General features: G+C 38.4%; 1 protein-coding gene across 14 annotated transcripts in view; it reads right to left on the bottom strand.

Annotated features, from left to right (window-relative positions):
* MATR3 (matrin 3) overlaps window positions 1-26,608 on the bottom strand; it is a 37,771-nt gene that overhangs the window by 6,420 nt on the left and 4,743 nt on the right. For 6 of the 14 annotated variants that reach the window (XM_008954576.3, XM_003829210.5, XM_055112997.1 and 3 more), the window contains exons 2-12: window positions 16,580-17,669; window positions 10,177-10,238; window positions 9,177-9,218; window positions 8,727-8,839; window positions 7,810-7,862; window positions 7,192-7,317; window positions 5,886-6,011; window positions 5,419-5,586; window positions 2,901-3,032; window positions 2,420-2,463; window positions 1,962-2,331 (exon numbers count right to left, since the gene is read on the bottom strand). In XM_008954576.3, the coding sequence (XP_008952824.1) occupies window positions 1,962-2,331; window positions 2,420-2,463; window positions 2,901-3,032; window positions 5,419-5,586; window positions 5,886-6,011; window positions 7,192-7,317; window positions 7,810-7,862; window positions 8,727-8,839; window positions 9,177-9,218; window positions 10,177-10,238; window positions 16,580-17,491 (2,148 nt within the window). In that variant the 5' untranslated portion in view covers window positions 17,492-17,669. The remainder of the gene's footprint in view (window positions 1-1,961; window positions 2,332-2,419; window positions 2,464-2,900; window positions 3,033-5,418; window positions 5,587-5,885; window positions 6,012-7,191; window positions 7,318-7,809; window positions 7,863-8,726; window positions 8,840-9,176; window positions 9,219-10,176; window positions 10,239-16,579; window positions 17,670-26,608) is intronic. The other 8 variants (XM_055113003.2, XM_055113000.2, XM_003829212.7 and 5 more) reach the window with 2 other exon arrangements.

Raw genomic sequence — 26,608 nt, 5'->3', positions numbered from 1 at the left:
ACAGGCGTGAGCCACCGTGCCCGGCCGCGTCTTTGTCTTTATTCATTGGCTCAAAATAGTAACTTCTTCCTTTCTTCCAAAAAATTACTGATAATTTGAAAAATAATTTAGCTTATTTTAAAACTAAAAAATGGAAGGTCTGCCTCACACAAAGAGCAGAAGTTAAATGAGATAAGAATATTCGTATTTTATCTTTTCTGAGACTACAATGCTGCTAGGCAATGTGTAAAAAACTTGATTTGGTAAAAGTTGAGCAATGTCCTTTGTAAGACAGTATATTGCAAATACCTACTCTTTAGAGCAAACACTCAAATAGTGTAATGGCTAAAAAACCAAGCTCTGGGCCAGGCATGGTGGCTCACACCTGTAATTCCAGCACTTTGGGAGGCTGAGGTGGGCGGATCACCCTGAGATTTCAGGAGTTCAAGACCAGCCAGGCCAACATGGCGAAACCTCGTTTCTACTAAAAATACAAGAATTAGCCTGGTGTGGTGGTGGACACCTGTAATCCCAGCTACTTGGGAGGCTGAGGCAGCAGAACTTGAACCTGGGAGGTGGAGGTTGCAGTGAGCTGAGATCACGCCACTGCACTCCAGCCTGGGCGACAGAGCAAGACTCCGTCTCCAAAAAAAAAAAAAAAAAAAAAAAAAATCATGCTCTGAAGAATGACTGCCCAAGTTTAAATTTTGGCTCTGTGTCTTATAAGCAGTATGGGATTATTTAACTTCTCCATACTTCAATTTTCCTCATTTATGGACTGGAGATCACAGTATGAGATGCATATGGTTACTGTGAGGATTAAATTAATAAATTTAAACTTAGAAAAACATATGGCATTAAATGCCATAAACATCAGTAATTATTAGCATTTACAAATGTAAACATAATGATCAGCTCTTGTGAGAAAAATAAATGAAGTTATTTGACCAAGCCATCAAATAAAAACTGAGGTAAATATTGGTTTTGAGTTGAATGTTGCATAAAAGGAACCAATGGAATATGGAATAGGATGGCAAAAATCTCATTTCACTCTACTTTTTTTTTTTCTTGAGACAGTCTTGCTCTTGTCACCCAGGCTGGAGTACAGTGATGTGATCTTGGCTCACCTCAACCTCCGCCTCCCAGGTTCAAGCAATTCTCCTGTCTCAGCCTTCCAAGTAGCTGCTACAGGTATGTGCCACCACGCCCGGCTAATTTTCATATTTTTAGTAGAGACGGGGTTTCACCATGTTGGTCTTGAACTCCTGGCCTCAAGTGATCTGCTGGGCCTCCCAAAGTGCTGGGATTACAGGCGTGAGCCACTGGGCCCGCCTGACTCCGACATTTTATGAGCCATTTAACATAAAAAGTTTGCCTCAAAGGCATTTTAATGCCCTACTCCTTAAGCTAGGCAGTCAGCTCAATGTGGGTCCTTTGTTTACTCTTCTTTATAGCATGTGTGTATTTTTATATTTATATTCACTTTATACGTGGCTTCTAAATGACTTACATATTCAAATAAAATTGTTTTAAAGGATACTAAAGTATCCGACCAGGCCAACATTTCTCAAATAGGAAAAATTATTCAATAATTTTTGAATGAGTGGCAAAAGTTTTAACTATGTTGGGTCAGTTAACTTACTGCAAACTCACGTCCTGTATTTTTTTTTTTTCAAAGCTACACTATAAGGCTGCCTACCTATATGCTACCACTACAATACAGAAGCACATATATTTTGAGTCTTTCTCCCTCATTTTTACTGAAAAGTTTCCTCTTTGAGCTGATGTTTTTTGCCAACTATAATAAAATGTCTTATTTAATTATTTATTGCAGAGTTTAGATTTAAATGTTTATATTCTGGTTCATATCTGATTTATTTTCTGATTTAAATCATATAATTCTATCTGATCCTGCTTAGGTAAATAACTTGAAATACTGATCTGATCTAATGTTCTATTAAAACAAATCAATGTATCTTTACCTTTTTAAGCTTTTTCTTTGCTGCTGCTGAAGCACTTCCATCTTTTTTCACAGCTTTATCTGATGGTTCCTTTTTCCCATCAGAAGCCACATCACCTAAATTAGCAAGATCGGTCTCGTCTCCCACTGAACTGCCACTTTCTAGCAGTGCTGCTGCTTCTTCTTCATCTACAAGTAGCTCATCTTCAGATTCAAGGAGCATATTAGGTTCCTGCTCTGTCTGGTCATCCTTTGTGTCTTTCTCACCATCTTCACCGGACTTCTCTTCTTGTTCTTTACCTTCGGTTGAACTCTCAGTCTTCTGGGAACCATCAGTTTTGGATTTCTTATCACTTGGAGATTCTTTGCCATCTGGAGAGTAAGATCTTTTTCTGAAATCAAAAGGACACACAATTAATTTGTTGTCTGAAAAAGTAAAGTTGAATATACTCACACATATGAAAAACAAAATGAAATTACCGGGATTTATCTTTTTTCAGTAAATCAATGCCTCTGTTTGGAATCTAAAAGACAAAAGTTTTGCAGAAGTTAACACATTTGCAGAATACACAATTATCCAGTGAATTAATAATTGGAGACAATCCCTATAATCAACTCAGCTTATTCAATTCCCGTAACCTTATTTGAGAACCTAAGCTGCCTACAGTCAGACATTCATCATGACCATACCAACAGAGAAGTGGAAAATAAAACATTCTGGTAGCAGAACGCTATTAAAAACTTAAACAGATAAGAGCAATGAAGGTGTTCTTTAGGGAAGACTCGTTTAAAAACTTCTGCCATTAAAGACCAGAAAAAAAGGTTGTTCTTTTTCAATAACTTATTTCAATAGGTTTCAATAATCCTGTATTTTTAGCATACAAAAATGTTTAAAAGAATGTTGTGGCTTTAAATATGTAAAAACAAGCTGTTAAATGATGACAAATCAAATACTACATACCCTCAGAACCAGTTTTTTATATTTCTCAGACAGGTCAACCTTCACACATCTCCCCTGAAACCAAAGGGCTTTTTTCAAACAATGGTCAACCATTGCCATTGCATCTTCTCTTGTCTCCATCTCAATAAAAGCCTTAAAAAGAAAGAAAAGAAACCACAAAGCACATTATATTTTACAAAATTGTATAAAACCTTATTATGTATTCTACCTACTGGTTAGAAAATTTTCATTACTTTTTTTCTTTTTTGAGACAGGGTCTCACTGTGTCACCCAGGCTGGAATGCAGTGGCACAATCCTGGCTTGCTGAAGCGTTGATGTACTGGGCCCAATTGATCCTCCCACCTTAGCCCCCCAGTAGCTAGGTCTACAGGCATGCACCACCAATGCCTGGCTAATTTTTGTATTTTTTGTAGAGATGCAGTTTCGCCATGTTGCCTAGACTGGTCTCGGGCTCCTGGACTCAGGCAATCCTCCTGCTTTGGCCTCACAAAGTGCTGGGATTACAGGTGAAAGCAACCACACCCGGCTAAAAATTTTAATCTTTAGCACAGAGTTAAAAAGTCACTGAATATCAGGGCTGGGCGCAGTGGCTCACACCTGTAATCCCAACACTTTGGGAGGCCAAGGCGGGTGGCTCACCTGAGGTCAGGAATTCCGAGAACAGCCTGACCAGTATGGTGAAACCCCATCTCTACTACAAATGCAAAAATCAGCTGGGCATGGTGGAGTGTGCCTACTGTAGTCCCAGCTACTTGGAAGGCTGACATAGAAGAACTGCTTGAACCCAGGAGGCGGAGTTTATAGCAAGCCAAGATGGCACCACTGCACTCTAGACTGGGCGACAGAGCGAGACTCCGTCTCAGAAAAAACCAAAAACCAAAAAACCAACCTGTCAGATTTACAAAATCCCCAAGAATCACTGTAGTGCCAAATACTAAACCATCTATATACACTCTGCAAAAAAGTAATAAGCTGGCTGGGCGCGGTGGCTCAGCCTGTAATCCCAGCACTTTGGGAGGCTGAGATGGGCAGATCACAAGGTCAGGAGATCGAGACCATCCTGTGGATGGTGAAACCCCGTCTCTACTAAAAATACAAAAAAAAAAAAAATTAGCCGGGCGTGGTGGCGGGCGCCTGTGGTCCCAGCTACTGGGGAAGCTGAGGCAGGAGAATGCCACGAACCCGGGAGGCAGAACTTGCAGTGAGCTGAGATTGCACCACTGCACTACAGTCGGGGCGACAGAGCGAGACTCTGTCTCAAAAAAAAAAAAAAAAAAAAACTAATAAGCTTAAGATATTAAAATAGTGTAAGAAAAATAAAAGTCTGGAAGGACACGAACTTGCAATGCTGAATTACAGAAATGTTTAAAACAAAAAAAGAAAAACAAAAAAGATGTTCTCCTCATCCTTATTTCCTTTTTGAGACAGGGTCTCACTCCACTGCCTATGCTGAAGTACAGTGGCACAATCATAGCCCACTACAACCTTGGACTCCTGGGTTAAGTGTTCCACCTGACTTCAGACTCCCGTAGCTAAAACTGTACGAGCATGCCACTTTGCCTGGTTAAAAAAAATTTTTTTTTATACAGATGTGGCCTCAATATGTTGTCAGGGTGGTCTCAAACTCCTGGGCAACTCTGGCCTCAGCCTCCCAATGTCTAGGGATTTACAGGCATGAGCCAATGCATCCAGCCTAACTCTTAATTTTTTTTTTGAGATGGAGTCTTGCTCTGTCACCCAGGATGGGTGCAGTGGCACAATCTCGAGTCATTGCAAGCTCCGCCTCCCGGGTTCATGCCATTCTCCTGCCTCAGCCTCCCCAGCAGCTGGGACAACAGGCGCATGCCACCACGCCCAGCTAATTTTTTTGTATTTTTAGGAGAGAGGGGGGTTTCACTGTGTTAGCCAGGATGATCTCGATCTCCTGACCTCGTGATCTGCCTGCCTCCGCCTCCCAAAGTGCTGGGATTACAGGCGTGAGCCACTGCGACTGGCTAACTCTAAATTTTTTAAATACAAGAAAAAAAAGTATGAAATATTAATTTTTGAGACCCTGTCTCAAAAAAAAAAAAAGAAAGAAAAGCAAACAACTAGTCCTCCAGATTTCATCACTAAAAATAGGGATATACAAAAAAAAAAAAAAAAAAAAAAGCAAATTTTTTTTTTTTGAGTTGGGAGTCTCGCTCTGCTGCCCAGGCTGGAGTGCAGTGGTGCAATCTCAGCTCACTGCAACCTCCGCCCCTCCCCTAGTTAAGCAATTCTCCTGCCTCAGCCTCCCAAGTAGCTGGGATTACAGGCACACACCATCACGCCTGGATAATTTTTGTATTTTTAATAGAGATACGATTTCACCATGCTGGCCAGGCTGGTCTCGAACTCCTGACCTCAGGTGATTTGCCCGCCTTGGCCTCCCAAAGTGCTGGGATTACAGGTTGAGGAACAACACCCAGCTCCATATTGAAAAATCCTAAGGATTTTAATAAATTATCTTCTCTAAAACTTCCTTATGTATATTACCTGACTTTTCATCCTCATCAATATGTAATTCTTTATTTTCCCATAAGGCTCAGCAAGCTTGAGAACAGCACTATCAGAATAGCCAGAATGCGGCAAATTGCTGAGATGTATCACACGTCCAAGCTCTTGCTTTTGATCAAACTTCTGATCTGGCTTTCCTTCAGGTTTCTTTAATAAATAACAACAACAAAAGGACAAATGTGCAATAATTATTAGTTAACAGTTAAAAACATCCTAGTCTTTACCAATTGTTTTATTTTTATAGAGACGAGGTCTTGCTATGTTGCCCAGGCTTGCCTGGAACTCCTGGGCCTCACATAATCCTTCTGACCTTGGCCTCCCAAGGTGCTGGGATTACAGGCGTGAGCCACCACACCTGGCCTTAGCAATAATTTTAAATAACCACAGTTAATAACTATTAAAAGCATTTGTTAAACTGATATACAGCTTGAAAAAATAAACATTACCTTTATTCTTTTATACTTCTGGGATAAATGAACTCTCACTGGCTTGCCAAATACTAACGCTGGTGTGGTTGTGTAATAATCCACTGCGGCCTGAGCATCCTCTGTGGTTGCCATTTCAATAAATGCCTGAAATTATACAAAAAGTTATTTCTCTGTTTTTTCCAATCAGCTTTCTCACATTGAACTAAAGATTTTTTTTCCTAAAAAATAACAATGCCCCAAATCTTTTCAGATATATTTAATCATTAAGTAGAAAATACTTTCAAGAATTAAAATACAAAACAAAAAACAGGCTGGGCCCAGTAGCTCATGCCTGTAATCCCAACACTTCGGGAGGCCGAGGCATGCGGATCACGAGGTTGAAAGATCAAGACCATCCTGGCCAACCAACATGGTGAAACCCCGTCTCTACTAAAAATACAAAAATTAGCTGGGCGTAATTGTGGACGTCTGTAGTCCCAGCTACTTGGGAGGAGGCTGAGGCAGGAGAATGGCTTGAACCTGGGAGGTGGAGGCTGCAGTGAACCTCACTGCACTCCAGCCCAGGTGACAGAGTGACACTCAAACACAAAACAAAACAAAAACAAACAAACAAAAATGTTGGCCGGGTGTAATGGCCGACGCCTGTAATCCCAGTACTTTGGGAGGCCAAGGCAGGTGGATCACCTGAGGTCAGGACTTCGAGACCAGCCTGGCCAACATGGTGAAACCCCATCTCTACTAAAAATACAAAAATCAGCTGAGCATGATAGTGGGCGGCTGTAATCCCAGCTACTTGGGAGGGTGAGGTAGGAGAATCGCTTGAACACAGGAGGCGAAGGTTGCAGTGAGCTGAGATTGCGCCACTGCACTCCAGCCTGGGTGACAGAGCGAGACTCCGTCTCCCAAAACAAAGAAACAAAAAAACCCCAAAAAACAGTGTTGCCAATTTGCTATTTTATTACAAAGGCCACCTCAGATTAATTTTCTACTGCATTACTTTATCATTTACTATGCCAATTGGACTAAAAATAATGACTTGAAACCATCATTTTGGTATAGATCTGAAATGGCTTTCCACAGAATTTTCCTTTTACAACTTTTATAGTAGTATAATGACAATTACTACCTAAGGATCATAATTTATAGTTACTAATAATCCATTAGTACCCTATTATATTCATCAACTACTGGCCTTTTCCTTTACTACATTCTGCATTTGATAAACTTAAGATTACCTTGAGTTTTATTTTTCTAATACAAAATCATTTAATTCTTGCAGAACATATATTAGTGGCATGAATAATACCAATATTTCAATTCATACCTCATTAATTTTATTTAGAATCAGATGATTTGAAATGACTCCAAATGGTTCTACCAGCTGTAATAGCTGGTATCTCAAGTTTTTCCCTCGTTGAAAATCCATGATGTGAACAACTCTGCTAGTTTCCTATCCATTAGGGGAAAAAAAACAAGCAATTAAGTCTCTTTAAAGCAATATGAAACCAATTATGCATTAGGACTTTTTATAATCTATAATTAACCAGGAGAGTGTAAGTAAAACAACTCGTAACATTCTAGAGAATTTTAAAACTACACATCAAACGTCACTGGGTAAGTTCTTTCTGACCATAACCAAATGGTTAAACTACTTCAAAGTGTCAAAACATACTCTCTGTAGTGATTTTTAAATTAAATATTGTACGCGTAACTGGACAGCAAAGCTTCCAAGATGCTGAATCAAGGTGACCTCACTGGACTATGGGCATGCAAAATTTAAAGTTTTAACTGTTATCACAAAGCCATAGAAAAACGTGATTGTTTTCAAATTATAGCAATGTTCCCATAAGGACCATGATACATACTCAACTAGTAAGGATTTAGGTCAAATCATATTCCCAAAAATCATAAATACAGTAAAACCAAAAGCTTCATTACTGACCACTCTGCCTTTCTGCATGTGTCTAGGTCCTTGCAGGTTTCCATTTCCAGCACCTTTATGGGAAGAGAAAGTTTTCAGTCTTGTAATCACTATACTTGCTTAAAGAAGCAATTTTACTGAAAAACGTGCATCTTCCAAACACAAATGAAAAGCTCTTACAAATATATGATTACCATCACTTTTCATGCAATGTTTTTTCTGTGTAATATTTGAATGAGCCTTCTTTCACCTATAATCATTGCCTTTAATTTTCAGAATGGGGCTGGGTGTGGTGACTCACACCTGTAATCCCAGCACTTTGGGAGGCTGAGCAGATCATTTGAGGCCAGGTGTTTGAGACCAGCCTGGGCAACACCGCGAAACCCCTGCCTCTACCAAAAATATAAAAATTAGCTGGGTGTGGTGGCACATACTTGTAATCCCAGTTACTCAGGAGAGGCTGAAGCATGAGAATAGCTTTAACCCGGGAGGCAGAGGTTGCAGTGAGCAGAGATTGCACCATTACACTCTAGCCTGAGTGACGGAGTGAGAATCTGTCTAAAATAAATAAGTAAAATTTGCGGCCTGGCACAGTGGCTCGCGCCTGCAATCCTAGCACTTTGGAGGCTGAGGCGGGTAGTTCACCGGAGGCCAAGAGTTCGAGACTAGTCTGGCCAATGCGGTGAAACCCCGTCTCTACTAAAAATACGAAAATTAGCTGGGCGTGGTGGTGGGCACCTGTAATCCCAGCTACTCGGTAGGCTGAAGCAGGAGAACTGCTTGCACCCAGGAGGCAAAGGTTGCAGTGAGTCGAGATCGCGCCATTGCACTCCAGCCTGGGCGATAAGAGCAAAACCCCGTCTCAAATAAATAAATAAAAAGAAAAATTTTCAGTAACGGCTCTGTAGGGAAAAGTAACATGAATTTTATATAATTACCCAGATTTCCTCTTGGTCCAACTGCTGGTCCCCCAAGATGAAATGAGGGAGGTGGAGGTCCCAGAATTCCTGGTGCTGGATTTGTAGACTGCTGCAACATGAATGGATCACCCCTAGTAAAGTGAAGACATAAAATATAAATCATAATAAAGAGGTCCATTGGAAAGAATTAAGATTTAATGTTAAAGCACCCCAATATATGACCACAACCACTTCAATCTTTCAGAGTATCTGTGAAGTAACTAGGTCAAAGTCTACATTAACAATAAAAGAATACAAATTACTACATAATATATATTCTAAAAATTGTTAACCAAAGTGAATTTTATCAAAGTCTCATTTTCAGTAAAGAAATTCTGAAAATACTTTGTTTATGAAATGTTGAAAGTTAAACCTGAATTCCTTACATTGATCTCCTTTACAAATGGTAGCTTAAAAAATTTAACTTACATTGTGTGTCCTGTATCATTGTCAGGATTCCATTCTGGGTAGCTTTAAAAAGACCAGAAAATTAACTTTAAAATAAAACTGTCCTTTTCACAAAACAGCCTTGTTTGGCCTCTAAAATAGAGATCATTTATTAGTAAAGTTATCTGAGAGTCTAAGTGTTAGAAACATAGTTTTAAAGCATTTCCTATAGATATTTCAAAAGAAAAATTTCAGAACTTCAAACTAATCCACGAGAATAAACTTGTTTTGTATTGCTTGCAAATGCAGATAATGTTGAAATTAAGTTTTTCCTCTATTTCTTAAATTGTAAGGAGGAAGTGCTGCACAAAGAATTAGAAATGTGGGTTGCATAGAAACAAGAACAGAGCACAGATTTTCGTTCTCCAATATTAATACCAAGAGCACAGCTGAGTTGTGACATTAGAAAGAAAGAATAGCCCCAACAGAGTTAGGCATATGTGAAAATTCCAACTCCAGTGAACAATTAGCACTGTGTGCTGCTTAAGCAGGGAGTTTCTTTAGGAATTCCATTTCATGGTAGCAGCCTGAACTCAAAACCAAAGATCTCAAAAGCAAAAAAAAAAAAAAAAATTCATCACCAAGGATTTTGCTGGACAACGAATTAGAATCTTTTAATAACCTACCCTCTTTTCCGTCTCTTTTACATTTTTAGAGCATGTATTATTAAAAATGCTACTGTTTAATCCACTCTACATATCAAATACTATCTTTCACTATGTCTAGTAAAAATCACCAATTTGTATAATGACCAATATATGTATCCTAGAAATGTTAACAAAATATCATTATTACTGCATCTAATATTCAATATGAAATTTCCAGATCTAAACATTTTACTTGTAAATAGTATTGTCCATACAATACCACTATGTGATATTAACATTGTGGATATTACAAGTAAATGATGAACTCCCAAAAACCAATAATGGCTGATTCTGATTCACGATAAGGATGTTTTAAAGGTATTTCAAACTCCTACATTTCAAGAAGAAGCTGGCATCGACGACTGTGACTTGCTCCATTGATATGTTGACTCCACTCCTGCAGCAAAGTAAATTAGTAGAATTAACAAAAATAAAGCTGAAATATTTTCATCTGAACCATTCAAACTCTAGGATATTAATGTCTATGCAGTATCATAGGCTGTACAAACTCCTGCCCATTCACTAAATCACATTGATTTAATTTAAAACCATTTCTCTGAATCCTTGAGGCTTGATCCTGCCCTCAAATACGCTATGCACATTCTTGGAAAAACTGGATTAACTTGTCAACATACTTAAGATATTTGACAGGGAAAAGATATAGAGTTAATAAAGATCAAGAGTAGTAACTAACCTTGAGATCAGCAAGGCTTATTAATTTTTACTGTGGACCAAACTGAAGTATTCATTGTATGCTACTTTATAGCACTCTGAATAAAACATCCATGTTTATATCTACTTTTCTAGAAACTATATACTATAAATGTGAACAATTAGTTAAAATAGAATCTTTTAGGCCGAGCATGGTGGCTCATGCCTATAATCCCAACACTTTGGGAGGCTGAGATGGATGGATCATTTGAGACCAGGAGTTTGAAACCAGCCTAGCCAACATGGCGAAACCCCATCTATACAAAAAATACAAAATTTAGCCAGGCATGGTGGCACACGCCTGTAGTCCCAGCTACTTGGAAGGCTGAGGCAGCAGAATCTCTTGAACCCAAAAGGCGGAGATTCCAGTGAGCTGAGATTGCGCCACCGCACTCCAGCCTGGGTGACAAAGACTCCGTCTCAAAACAAAACAAAACAAAACAAAACAAAAACAAAAACAAAAACTAAAACTTTAATCACTTCCAGCTTTTGAGGATGTTCCAGGTTTACTACCTACTAAATACACAGTGAATGAAAAATACACCATGATTAGCATTACCATAAAATGCTAACATGATTCAACAGGAATGGCTTTTCTAGAAAACGAATCCCATTTATCAAAATATTATGCTCCCTTTGTATTTCCCCAAAATAAGCAAATTTAAGGAATGCCTCTTTCCAAATTTAGGGCGGGAAACATGACATTCTATCACTATTCACTCTTTTATGGTTTACTTTAAATTGAAGTAACTCTTATTTTATTCAAATAAATTTCTTTAGGAAAAAAATGCAGATATAAATGAATTAACTTTTTAGGCAATGTAAGAAAGAGAAGTTACAAAAAGTGGGCTCTGCTATTAGACTGCCTAGGTTCACTCCCAAATTACAAAGATGTGAATCTTTGGTCCATGTTATTTAAATTCACTGGGACAATAGTCTCATAGGGTTGTTGGGAAAAGCAAATGAGTCAATAAAGGTAAACTGCTTATCAGACCCTTGCCAGGCACATGGAATGTGCTTAAAAAAAAAAAAAAAAGAACTATTATTACACTGATTATAAAGCAGTCTTGTTTTACAATTCCTGCTTTACAACTATTATTGATGTTTCACAAACTCCCACAAATTGAGGTAATTTCTGTAACACCCACACTACCCAATACAATTATATTTGGAATATAAAACATGGTCAGGCGATGTGTTTTTAAAGGGGGATGTCTCACTGAGAGCTGAACTAAATTAGAGTAAGGTACCAAGGTACCAAATTACAAGATAGGTGCTTTCAAAAAGCTGCGGATTGGTATTTTATAAATGAGCTCCTTAAAAAAAAAAAAAAAAAAAAAAAAAACTGGTTTATATTTACCTGACAACAGTTTAGGTACATTCCTATGCTCTAGTAAAATTATCTAAAATCCTGTGAAAGGCCAGGTGCGGTGGCTCAGGCCTGCAGTCCCAGCACTTTGGAAGGCCAAGGTGGGAGCATCAACTGAGGTCAGGAGTTCAAGACCAGCCTGGCCAACATGGTGAAAACCTGTCTTTATTAAAAATACAAAAATTAGCCAGGCATGGTGGCAGGTGCCTGTTAATTCCAGCTACTTGGGAGGCTAAGGCAGGAGAATAGCTTCAACCTGGGAGGCAGAGGTTGCAGTGAGCCAAGATCACACCATTGCACTCCAGTCTGGGCGAGAGTGAAACTGTCTCAAAAATAAATAAATAAATAAAAATAAAATCCTGTAAACTAAAATGGAACTCATCCAAATAGAATGGTACCTTCCTTAAAATGTTGGAAGCTATAAACTACTATTTCCAGGTCTCTCAAAGCTAGATTATCTTTTTAAAATAATGGCTAATAGCTAAGGAACTCAAGATCTCTCCAGCTAGCTCTCTAATCATCAGCTATTTGGGATATCTAAAGTTTCAACTGGAAAGTAATAGACCACTGCCTTCTTGGGGACCAGTTTTAAAATGGCTTGTAAGGGCCGGGCGCAGTGGCTCACGCATACGATCCCAGCAATCTGGGAGGCCAAAGCAGGCAGATTACTTGAGCCCAGGAGTTTGGGACCAGCCTGGGCAACACAGTGAAACCTGATCTCTATCAAGAAAAAAACGCCAGATGTGGTGGTGGTACATGCGTCACTTGAGCCTGGGTGGTAGAGAGTGCAATGAGCTGTGAACACCTAAGCACACTTCAGCGTGGGCTACAAAGCAAAAGACCCTTTCTCAAAAACATAAAACAAAATAAAATAAAATAAAAATGGCTCTAAGTCAGAGGAGCCACAGGTAAGTTCACAAAATTTAGAAGCCTTGGCTGGGCGTGGTGGCTCATACTTGTAATCCCAGCACTTTGGGAGGCCGGGGCAGGCGGATCACCTGAGGTCAGGAGTTAGAGACCAGCCTGGCTAACATGGTGAAACCCGTCTCTACTAAAAATACAAAAAAATTAGCTGGGCATGGTGATGTATGCCTGTAATCCCAGCTACCTGGGATGCTGAGGCAGGAGAATTGCTTGAACCCGAAAGGCAGAGGATGCAGTGAGCCAAGATCACGCCACTGTACTCCAGCCTGGGACACAGAGCGAGAAACCTTCTCAAAAAAAAAAAAAAAAAAAAAAAAGGATTAATTAAATACCAATTAACGACTTACAATTCTCTGAACTAAAAATATTCAGATTTTACTTAAAATATTCTTAAGTTGTGGGAGAGGAATAAATGTTATCCTACTACGCATGCTTCTATTTCATAGGAGCTAGAAAGGGTACATAGCTGAACAGAAATTATATCCAATCCTCCACGTTGTTTAAAGGTTCAAACTTAGGGGAAAAGTGTGTCTGGTCTTTCAAAGTGTAAAAAGGAAGGCCAAGATAAAAAAATCAATCACATACCTCCCAAACTCATCCATGACTAATCTGTACTACTGATCTATTACTGGTTGGTTTACGGTGAGGACTAAGTGAAAGAGTTTTATAAAAATATATATCCCTGGACTCTACACTGAGGTAACTCCTGTAAAATCAGATTAATAAAGGATTCGTGCACTTTTTAAATTCAGACATTTCTGTAGGAAAACTACATTCACCTTGCTGTATCTGAGATACCTTATAGAGAGAAAAAAAGAATTTGGGAAGCACTTACAGAATGGCAGAAAAAAGTATAACTTAATATAAACTCAAGTGACAAGACAGCCAAAGTGCTGTAGTGGGTAATTTTCTTTAAGTGAAAGGAAGCTGAGAAAGCTTGAGATTGCATAGAAAAGCAATCTGATGACTGGGTGCGATGGCTCACACCTGTAATCCCAGGACTTTGGGAGGCCAAGGCAGTGAATCACCTGAGGTCAGGAGTTCAAGACCAGCCTGACCAACATGGAGAAACCCTGGCTCTAAAAATACAAAATTAGCCGGGCGTGGTGGCGCATGCCTGTAATCCCAGCTACTCGGAAGGCTGAGGCAGGAGAACTGCTTGAACCTGGGAGGCGGAGGTTGAGGTGAGCCGAGATCGCGCCATTGCACTCATTACAGCCTGGGCAACAAAAGTGAAACTCCGTCTCAAAAAAAAAGAAAAAAAGAAAAGAAAAGAAAAGCAATTTGATGATCTAAAATGACCTATAAAGAAATAAAAACAACACCATCACTTTAAGTCACCTAAAAATAATGACACTCCATGACAAATTATTTTCAACTTAAGTTTCTTACTTCACAGTAAGAATTTTTGATCATGTAGACTATTTAACAATACCACTAAGTAAAAAGAACAGATTTTCCAAGTTATGCAGCAATACCAGAGAGCAGGATTAAATGTTTAAAAATTTTTCATTATCTACTTCCATCACAGAAATTTTCTCTAAGGTCATTTCTATAGCGGTTAGAGGGTCCACTGCTAAAGTGAGTAAAGATTTTTTCAATATAATGCATATACGTAAAAAACATAGTAAAGCAACTAGAAAACTAGAAATTCAGATAATCCATGTGTTTAAACTTCTTAAAGTTGGTCCAATTTACACATTTAAACCACAGAATTAAACAAAAGGCCTCTAAAATAGTTCTCAAATGTACTCAGTATTTTGACAGAATACCAAAACTAGCTAGGACCTAAGCATTTTTACAGGCTAAAAGTACCTCTTGCACTAGGGTAGTGTATCTTACTCTTGAATCCATAGTTTCATCAAAATATGTAAAAACTGCTCTTTTGTTAATTTAGATCCATTTAAGTTATTAGCCTTCTTCAGGAACTAGAAAGTAGCAAAATTTGAAGGAAAAAAGCATAATCATACATAAAAACAGAAACTTTTCTCGAAGTCCTCTCATGGTTCCATTGTGTTCCTTTATGATGTCCCAACAGCTTAATGACTCCAGTAGCGAAGATTTTTTAAGTCCCTTCACATCACTCTCATTTGAGACACTTGTAACTATCTATTTTCCTCAGAATTTAGAGACCCTTTCTGAGAATATTGGTCATACTGACATTTCTGCTATTATTTCCTTATAAACAGGCAAGAAATAATGCAGAAAAAATTGGAGTCACCAGTGTTTAATGGACCTTTTCATTCTATGAATTCACACGGGACCTAAAATTTAAAGTTTAGTGCTGATCAGAAACTAAAATGAATTCCACGATATATTTAGTAGAGCCAACAAATTTAGGAAAAGGTAACACCCAAAACATATACCAATTAAAATTTGCTGGCTTTTGTGAGTCTGGGGTTGTATTTCTTAATGAAAATACATCTTCTTAAATGTTTAAATAAACCTAAATTTAGCATTTATGTTAATTTACTTTGGTACAGATTAAAGATTAAAAGACAAAAATACTGAGATCCAAACACAAGGAAAGGGAGTGATTGGTAATACTCTTTAACAGAATATTAAAAACAATGGTATGATTTAGTCTACTAAAAAAAAATCCATACTCATTTACTAAAAAATGCTTATCAAAGGATTAGCTATGAAAAGAAAATGACCCTTCCAGATGTTACTGTAAAGAAAAACCCTGTAACAGTAACCATCAAATCAATTTCATGGCAGCAACTTGTTCCAGTTAAGTAGAGCACATCAGGAAAAAATGGACGGTCACAGATTATAGATCAAGCTAGTGGGGTGCTATAACAATGACTTTAAGTCAACTGCACCATATATTGGGGGAAAAAAAGTCAGAATGAGTAACACTGAAAAAGTTGAAAGAGAAAGGACAACATATTTAAAAGGGCATTTTGAAAAAGTTCCCATTTTGCCAGATGTGATAATTAAAGCAAAGGAGAATTAGATTTTCTTTTCAAATGACTATTTCAGAAGTCTAAGCCTAACTCAGAAAAAGAATTTGTTTATGAGGAACACAGAGCAGGATACTGTAGTAGTTGATTTGTCCAAGTCTCTAAAGGGATAGATGTAATATGGGATAATAAAAAGTGAGTTTTGAAGTATGTTTAAGAAAGTTGTGGAAAAGGAGAAAAAAAATGATGAAAAATTTCAGTCATAGTATGAGAGTTTGTGTTAAAGGGAAATTAAAAAAGGAAGAATGAACTAATCTAAAATATGAAACATACTGAAACAAACACCAGGGCTCTACATTAACTCTTTCCCTGTAGCCACAGATAAGGAAAAAAAGAGAATTGTTCAAGAATACATCTTTACTACATACAAATCAGCAATCAAGACAGATGGAGAGCTGAAATCTAGCATCCTGAATGGCAGAGCACATTGACTGCAAAAAAAATACTTAAAACAATTCAACAAAGCAGACAAAAAAAACCTGCTTAAATATATGATTAAGAAGAACATATTGATGCCAAAAACCAACAAGATAATCTCAGTGGATGATAGCTTTGTGGCCAGAAGTAATCTAGGCAGAATATATTAATGTAAAGCCCTGGTTTAAAATGCTCAAAAACAATTACCTTCCAAATAAAGTAAGTGTTCTCAAAAGTTTAAAAATGCTTGATCAACTCAATGTCATCAGACTACAGAATTAGAATCAAAGATATAGGTAAATAGGCACTACAATGTAAAAGAAATTAGAAGCATCTGTTGAGTTAACTCACCTTATTAGAATGAACTGGCAAATCACATATAGAGCACAGATGGGGATAACCCTTCGGTAAGAGTCCATGGAAGTCTTCAATATTGCTACTTGGAGGAGCGCCTCTCTTTTTCTCAAAGAGAGATCTCTCTTGTAAGGGGCCAGGACCACGTCCCATTCTCTCATACTCACTGTCAAATTTATGATAGTTATGCGAGGTCTCACCAAAAAAAGAATCATCCCTACACCTTTCTCCATCTCTTAATCTGTCATCTTCATAATCCATTCTGTCATAATAACCAGATTCTTGAGAACGACTTCCATGGTCATAATCAAGCACTGGGTTGAGACTAGGACCACGATCATCAAAACTATCTCTTCTAAAGTGCCTTTTTTCTTCCCAATCATCCCTAGGTACTCTGTATGGTGGCTCCCGTGTAGCAGATCTGCCATCTCTACCATAACTCAAGGTAGGGCCTTCTTCAGTTCTCCTCCTTTTAAGCTGTAGAAGGATTTGGGGCAAATTCTCAGGAGTAATCTTGTCCTCTGGATAACGACTCAGTTCATCTAAGTCTCTAGCAGACAGACCAAAGCTGGCCAAAATGTTACTGGCCTGGTCTGCATCTCCACGGTGTTGAGAAGATAAAGGGAGTGGACCTCTACTTCCAATGTTAAATATAGACTGCAAATTATGGGAAGAAGTACTAGCAGAAGACAGTGCACTATGAGCTCCTTGTTGATTCAATGAAGAACTCATTCCAAGATTCATTAAACTAGCAAGGCGTGCAGTACCCTGGTTCATCCTTCCAAGAGATGCTGGCATACTTAAAGACTGGGTAGCAGCAGCAAGAAGGCCTATTCCTGCCGCAGACAGGTCACGCCCATGACCCTGTGAGTCCCTACTGAGAGATGACTGCTGGAATGACTTGGACATTGTAGAACTAGCTCTTGTCTATTTTATAGATTAAAAAAAAAATTTTTTTTAAAGACGGCCAAAAAGAAAGCTCAAACTAGAAAGCTAGGTTAACTTTGCTTCAAAAAATGGTAACGCCAAGAAAAAGGATCAATAAGGACTGCAGAATCTTCTTCAAGCTGAGAACCAGCAGACAACTCTGTAGAAAAATAAGCAATTTTAGTCATAAATCCCTTTAAGCAGATGCCGTTTTTTTAAGAAAAAAAAACTTATGCATCATGTTGATTTAAAAAAAAAAAACATTTAAGATCTCAAACTTACAAGGAATTTATTACATATCTTAAACAGATTCGTGATGTATGCAGAGCCTGCATATAGATATTTAAAAAGTAGTATTTCATGCTAAAGCTTAACTATTAAAGGGACTTTCATACTGAGTTTAAAAACATGTAAATTGAAAGGTTAGATGTCTGAGTACATCAAAATTTCAGTAAAAATATAGATGGGTTTCTTCTTTTAGAAGAATAAAAATACACCCTATAGTATGATGCTTAAGTTCCAGAAGACTAAAAACAAAAAAATCAAGGTCAGCAAGTCAAAGATGAATCAGTTGTACTGTGCTTTGGAAAATGAGACCTATTATCACTATCAGAAAGAACCAAGTAAAATCACAAGTAAATGAAGCTTAGGTTTCAAGTACCTAATATAAGATACAAGACCAAACATAATAGCTGAGACCTTTATACAGCAAAATCAATTTGAGGTGAAGATAGATGTGAATAAGAAAAATAAGTCATTTCCTATAGTTTTAAGGATTGCTGCCCAAATTTAAGTTATACAACTAATTGCCTTCTTACTGACCATCCTACATCAGGCAGTGTTTACTTCATATCTAGTCTTTTAAAGTAAGGAGAACTAACTCTGGTCAGTACAGGAATAGGAGCCCTCCCAAGAAAAAACCTAGGTACAGGAAATACAGGTGATTTAAAGAAGGGAACTCCCCAAATCAGCATCCATCAGTACTCATTTAATGCTCAGGGCTACAGCACATCTAGAGCACAAAACAGGTAAAAATGAAAATGAGATCTTGGTTACACAGTTTCCTGTAAACTTTTCACAAGAATAGCCCAAATCACCTGGTAAATTTATGTTCTGATTATGATCCCCCAAGACGTGTTTCTAGATGAAATTGTTTTCTTTCTTAAATCATTATTGTTGTACCTCAGAAACTGTCACATAAGAATTTCCAAATCATTTATATCACGATTGTCATAAAATATTAGTTGAAAGATATACATAACATCTTCAGTGAAACAATTTTATAATCACAACTACATACAGAGGTAAATCTGAAGTTGTTGGGTACAGAATTCTATGAGGCATTGCTTAAATTTTCTATTTTTTGATCACCAATACACTCAGCACTGGTAGCTTAATATGTTAAACTTTAACAGTAAAACCAGACAATATCCAGTAGTTACAAGTCTATTACAGGATCAATTTCACCAATGATAGATTAAAGCAAGGATACAATGGACAAATACAGTGGCAAAGGAAGTATAAAAAAAGTTGCAGGCAAGAAAGATTTAGACTGGATTTTTAAAAATAGATATAATCAAGTTTTAAAAGACACAGAAATGCTATAAGAGGTGGCTGGAGTTACAGGAAGATGTTTTTGCACACCAAGAAAGATGAATTTGAGAAAATACACCAAAGAAACTATTAATAGTTCTAGACAAGATCCACTATGTAAACTACTTAAGCTTTAAGATTAATAAAGACGAGAATAAGTGGACTTCTTCGGATGAAAGTTTCTTTGATATGTCTTATAAATGCGAGACAGAATGGCAGCTGAGATGCTATGTAAATGGTGGTGGACCCTCTAAATTTTCACACATATTTTTACAAATCAAATCCTTTAGAGGGTTTTTCAAAATAAAAATGTTGAAGTATCAGGGTTATTAACTGCAGCTTTGACCTTCATGTTGTAGCCAAAGCTTTGCATTACTGAAAAGTCAGTCTTTTGAATTATTTTTTCCCTAAGAGAAATTATATAATGGTATTACAATTATGTTTAAAATTTTTAAAACGGCCATATTTTAAGGAAATGTGACTGTTAGACTACAGAGCTCTGAATTACATTTTTTGGTAGCTCATAGGAAAACAGTGGATCAACAAAAGGAAAAAGTTAAGAGAAGCAAAGGTAAAGGATAACCTTAAGACAAACAGAAAATGAATGTCAGAAAAACTCAGAAAAGAGTCAAGACAAACAATGTAAATCCCATGACAACGTGTAATTCCATAACAACCACCTTAGTAGTTTTAAGATACTCAGTTTCAACGTAAAATGCAGCTCCATCAAGGATATTAGGGTAAAATTAGTGAAAAGCAACTTAAGTTAGATTTTGGATTAAACCACAAATTAAACTAAATTCTTAAAAATGGTTTTATTAGAACAAAGTTGGGAGAAACCAGATGTGGCAACATTGTTGAAAAAGCATTTATGAAAACAGTTCCTCTATCATGTCAATGCTGAACATAAGATGTACAAGCCACTTCTAAAGGCTCATTCACATGGGCCCCACTGCCTATTAGCAAAGGCAGCACAATATGGAGACATTTACTAAAGATTTACAAAAGATTAGCTCCTTTTACTGTATTGTTTTTTCCTGTAATTATAAAATTGCCTTTCTATAGGAAACTGCACTAGAGGTTAAAACAATTTTGAATATAGTAGCTTTGGGAGAACATTTATTATCAAAATCCAATTTACCTATTTAAAATCTCTATATACTAGTGTAAATGCCCATCAATGCAGAACCCTTCACTTCCAAAAAAGAAAGCACCTGCACCCCCCTAAAAACTATCAACATTACCCACAATTTCACTACACAAATGCCATTTACTACAATCTTGATAACCAAATTCTTTTTTTTTTTTTCAGATGGAGTTTCACTCTTGATGCCCAGGCTGGAATGCAATGGCACGATCTCGGCTCACTGCAACCTCTGCCTCCTAGGTTCAAGTGATTCTCCTGCCTCAGCCTCCCAAGTAGCTGAAATTACAGACACACACCACCACTTCCAGCTAATTTTGTATTTTTAGTAGAGACAGTGTTTCTCCATGTTGGTCAGGCTGGTCTCGACCTCAGGTGATCCCCCTGCCTCGTCCTCTCAAAGTGCTGGGATTATATAGGCATGAGCCACCACGCCTGGCCCAATAACCAAATTCTTAACAAATTAGCTTAAAAATTCATTTTTATAGGCAACTCAAAACAAACTGTAACTTAAAATTATTTTATGATACAATTTTAAGCTGTTTAAAAATGTTAGCTTCACATTCAACATCTAAACAAATCTGAATATCATCCCTATGTATGGTTAGGAAACATTTCAGTTAATATTCTACCTCCCATTACATGAGAATCTGATTTTTGTTATTGGCTTTTTCTTCTCCAATTAAAAGAACTAGAGTACTAAAATATTTCTGAAAAATTTCACATACCCTGAAAATTCACGGAGAACAGAAGCAAACAGCTGTTCCAGATCTAAATTTCCTTAAAGATTACCGGTAAGTCCTTAGTCATTCTTTCAGAGTAATATCTAGCAGAATTACTAAAATAAGCGCAAGCTAACTTTAGTTTCTTAGAAGGTATTACAAAAAAATGAAAAGATTTTTAGTTTAAAAAAAAAAAAAAAGACAGTGTCTGCCTCCTTCATTGCCCAGGCTGGAGTGGAATGGCATCACACCTGGGAGTGCATTGCCCAGGCTCACTGTAACCTCTGCCTCCCAGGCTCAAACCATCCTCCCACCTCAGCCCAAGTAGCCGGGATTACAGACACATGCCACCATGCTCGGCTAGTTTTCATTGTTTTGGTAGAGAGGGGGTTTTCACCATGTTGGCCAGGCTGGTCTCGAACTCCTGGGCTCAAGCAATCCTCCCGCCTTGACCTCCCAAAATGCTAAGAGGTATCTAACTACTCCACATGGATCTTCAGCTATGCTCTCAACTGTGTGAGATAATCACTCCTTTAAATAATTTTTCTCTGGCAGGGCGCAGTGGCTCACGCCTGTAATCCCTGCACTTTGGGAAGCTGAGGTGGGTTGATCACGAGGTCAAGAGATCAAGACCATCCTGGCCAACATGGTGAAACCTCGTCTCTACTAAAAATATAAAAATTAGCTGGGCATGGTGGCGCGCACCTGTAGTCCCACCTACGTGGGAGGCTAAGGCCGGAGAATCGCTTGAACCTGGGAGATGGAGGCTGCACTAAGCCGAGATTGGGGCACTGCACTCCAGCCTGGGCCACAGAGCAAACATCCGTCTCAAAAAACAAAACAAATAAAAAAATAATTTTTCTCTTCTCAGTCTTTGTAGTCAGAATTAAAAAAAAAAAAACAACTAATTTGAGATGGTTTACCCATAAAACTATGAAAGATTATTTATGGTTTAACCATAAAACTAGAGATACTCAGGGAAAAAAAATACCTTCATAATGACATTATTTTAACTTCACATTGAAACTTACAAGCAACAGCTAGAAAACTACAGTTCCTTATATTTTCCTCTTCTGAATTGCAAGAAATGCTCAGATTTTCCAAATGTTCTATCAAGGCCAATCACCTTGATCATTTATTAGCTTATTCATGTGAAAATATACCAAATATGTTTTAGGTAGCAGTCAACAATACCAATTTAGTAAAAATGTCTTAACCTATGTCACTGATAGATGGCAGACATAGTTGACTGTCAGTAATTTCAAAGCAGCACCATTTGGAAGGTAGCTGCTTGATTTTTGTCATAAATCACACAAAAATATTGATTCCTGCGGTCAGGACTTTCAAACCAAGCATCCAACTTATTTTCAATTCAAGAACAGGTTTCAGTTACTATTTAAATTTTTCTTCATTTATTAAATTTTATAATGGTTTTATAAAGAATTTACCATAGTTTCCATTTTAAAAGTACTACAAGTTTTCATTTTAATGGTGTATATAATATTTCCTAATATATTTTGTAACAATTATTTCATTTAAGGGTTTTTTTGAAGTATGCTGAAGAACTACATTTTTTTCCTAGAGTTTCAGCCACTTTCAAATCTTATGCTCTCTAATCTATGTTTTTGAGTGTCACAATCTCATCTCAGTATGGCATGTACCTTGAGTGGCTTAAGAGTTTTTAAAATAGGCCAGGCGTAGTGGCTCACACCTGTAATCCTGCACTTTGGGAGGCCGAGGCGGGCAGATTACCTGAGGTCAGGAGTTTGAGACCAGCCTGGCCAACATGGTGAAACCCCGTCTCTACTAAAAATGCAAAAATTAGCTGGGTGTGGTAAAGTAGCATGTGTCATCATACAATAGAAAAGATAAAAAAGTGTAGTGCCAGGAAGGCTGAAATACAAGCATGAATATTTTCAAGTGCTTTAAGACCACTGTTCTTAATCCATCTAACAGACGTGAAGTCAATTTTTAGTCCACTTCTTGATCCTTAGGCTAATGAATGACAAGAATGTTGCAGAGTGGCGTCAGCTGCTGAGAAGACAGAAAACTACTTGTTAACCAGTGTAAGAAATTCCCACTCAGACCTGGAATAATACTGTCTTCTTCCTAGGTTTAAAATTTTTTCCCAGTGACCTTCAATCAGGCAAGAAATAGTTTCAGATTAGAACTACACAGAATTGATGAAGTAAACCCGTATTACAAGATAGAAAGTTACCCCGTTTACCTGATGATGTTCATTGTCTATTTGAACTACGACATAAACTTGGCTCTTTACTTTCTTCTCTGCTTAAGCAAAATCAGTGATTTCTTTCAAGGCTCCATTCTGGGCTGGGCGCGGTGGTTTATACCTGTAATCCCAGCCCTTTGGGAGGCCGAGGCGAGAGGATCACTTTAAGGTCAGGAGTCCGAGACCAGCCTGGCCAATATGACGAAACCCCATCTCTACTAAAAATACAAAAATTAGCCGGGTGTGGTGGCACACGCCTGTAGTCCCAGCTACTTGGGAGGCTGAGGCAGGAGAATCGCTTGAACCCGGGAGGTGGAGGCTGCAGTGAGCCAAGATTGTGCCACTGTACTCCAGCCTGGGTGACAGAGTGAGACTCTGTCTCAAATAAAGAAAAAAGGCTCCATTCTGTATCCCTAAGAGCCCTATTCTCTTGACTTCCATAAACATTTCTACAACTATTTCATACATACTGAATTTTGGGGGCCCAAAAGCCTTCGTGTGAATCCTGGTTCTATTACAAACAGCTGTGTGACCTTGAGCCAAAAAGGGTGGTGGGAAATAAAAATAATACCTACTTCATAAGACCATAAAGACTCGATAAATTAGGCCAGGCACAGTGGCTCATGGCTGTAATCCCAGCACTTTGGGAAGCTGAGGTGGGAGAATCACTTAAGGCCACAAGTTCGAGACCAGCTTGGCCAACATGGGAAAAACCTGTCTCTACCCAAAAATACAAAAAAGAGACAGGTGTGGTGGCAGGCGCCTGTAATCCCAGCTACTCGGGAGGCTGAGGCAGGAGAATCACTTGAACCCAGAAGACAGAGGTTGCAGTGAGCTGAGATCATGCCATTGCACTCCAGCCTGGGCAACAAGAGCAAAACTCTGTCTCAAAACAAAAAACACCAAAAATCAGCCAGGTGTGGTGGCATGTGCCTGTAATCCCAGCTACTGGGGAGGCTGAGGCAGAAGAATCACTTGAACCCTGGAGGCAGAGGTTGCAGTGAGCCACTGCAGCCTGGGCGACAGAGTGAGACTCTGACTCAAAAAGACTTAATAAATTAGTCTAAATAAAACATCTAAAATAGTGTCTGACACACAGCACCGTAGTAATCATCTCATTTGGTATAATCTGATCCTCATAAACCTAAGAAGGTAAAATCTATTTTTCTTTTTTAGATGAGAAAAACTTTTAGAGGCAAAAGGACTGAGATCCAAAGACAAACGAATAAAGAGCTTATAAACTTTTTATCTGCACCATAGTCTCTTTCATGTGTCAACTTTAATGTCATACTGGTCACCAGGAATCAGCTTTCAAAAACAGACTTAAAGACTGGTAGTAACTTTTGTTTTTGAGACAGAGTCTCGCACAGTTGCCAGGGCTGGAGTGCAATGGTGTGATCTTGGCTCACTGCAACCTCCGCCTCTCGGGTTCCCGTGATTCTCCTGCCTCAGCCTCTGGAGTAGCTGGGGTTACAGGCGCACACCACCACACCTGGCAAATTTTCTGTATTTTTTAGTAGAGACAAGGTTTCACCATGTTGGCCAGACTGGTCTCGAACTCCTGACCTTGTGATTCACCCACCTTGGCCTCCCAAAGTGCTGGGATTACAGGTGTGAGCCAACTGGTAGTAACTTTCAACAGACAAGCTAAAGAACAATACACTATCTATATTGCAGTAATTCTAGTAAAAGTGGAAAAATTAAACATTTTCCTTCTTCATTCTGTATTGCCAACCTGTGTTTAAATCACCCTTCACCCTGCATCCTTAACCTGTTTCCCATCCAAGCACTAACCAGGCCCAACACTGCTTAACTTCCAAGATCAGACGAAATCAGGTGCGTTTAGGGTGGTATGGCCATAGATCTTACCTTTCTATTCTCTCTGCCATAATCTTAGTCCTCCTGCTTTTTAGCTAGCCTCCTGGCATCAAAGCTCACACCTCATCATCTTTCAACATAAACAACCTGAAACATCACTCATTTCACACTCTCCTGGCTCAAAAACCTACTACTCCCTACCACTTACCACATGAAATCCACACTACGATTTCCTTTTTCAAGACAGGGTCTTCCTCTGTTGCCCAGTGCAGTGGCACAATCTTGGCTCATTGCAGACTCAATCTCTTGGGCTCAAGTGATGCTCCTTGGTCTCAGCAGGGACCACAGGCATGCACCACTATACCCGACTAATTTTTAACATTTTTAGTAGAGACAAGGTCTCACTACGTTGCATGAGCTGGTCATGAACTGGTCATGAACTCCTGGGTTCAAGTGATCCTCCTCCCTCAGCCTCCCAAAGTGCTGAGGTTATAGACATGAACCACTGTGCCCTGCCTCATGTATAATTTTCACTGCCTTTCATATATTGGTTCCATTCTACTTCTCTAAACCTTTTCCCCAACCATAACCAAACACCTTATAGAAACGTCTGCTTACTATTCCATTTACAGAAACTACTCAATGCTTGTGTAAATAAAATTATTAGCTGGGATGCATCCCTCTGTCATTTCATGTAATACCAGTTAATTTTCTCAAGGCCCAGCATCCCCTTTTAATCATTCAATGTATTATACAAACCAGTGTATATAAAAATACGAAACAAAACATTAACGAGACTTTGGAAATAAATCTACATAGCAATTTCCAACGACTCCCCTTGTTTTTAAGTTTGACTACTTAATGTATGTACCCTTAAAAAGTGTTATTTTTGCATTTCTGAACTTCATGCAAATTGACTTAAAATGTACTGTTCTGACTTGCTTTTAAAAACTGATTTATCCACAATTGTGAGTTAAACCTACATTTTCACTGCAATATAGGTATCATTATGTATGCACATGTACTTATCTATTCTGCAGATGATGAACATTTAAGTTGTTTTCAATTTCTTGCCATTACCAAGAACAACGCTGTTTCTTGGTGTCTCTTGGTGCAAAACTGCAAAACTTCCTCCTCCATGGTGCTCTTCCAAAATACCATGGCCCACACAAAGACAGACACAAGCATTAAAACTGATAGCCTTTTCCAATCTTTTCAGTCACATATCTAAAAATCTCTCAACTCCTAGGCTTTTCTCTCTGCTCTAGTTTTAATTATCCATTAGATTTTTCTACACGCAAAGAATATTTGGAGTTCAAATGTTTGTGTTTCTTTTCTTTTTGAGACAGTCTTGCTCTGTCACCAGCCTGGAGTGCAGTGGCACGATCTCACCTCACTGCAACCTCCACCTCCCAGGTTCAAGCAATTCGGCTTCAGCGTCTCCAACAGCTGGAATTACAGGAACGCGCCATCACGACCCGCTAATTTTTGTATTTTTAGTAGAGACGAGGTTTTCCGTATGTTGCCCAGGTTGGTCTCGAACTCCTGGCCTGAAGTGATCTGCCCACCTCAGCCCCCAAAGTGCTGGGATT

The sequence above is a fragment of the Pan paniscus genome, chromosome 4 (genome assembly GCF_029289425.2).
Source record: "Pan paniscus chromosome 4, NHGRI_mPanPan1-v2.0_pri, whole genome shotgun sequence".
NCBI classification, from domain to species: domain Eukaryota; kingdom Metazoa; phylum Chordata; class Mammalia; order Primates; family Hominidae; genus Pan; species Pan paniscus.
Note: the sequence above shows the minus strand (reverse complement) of the source record. Positions and strands in the feature narration are given on the sequence as shown.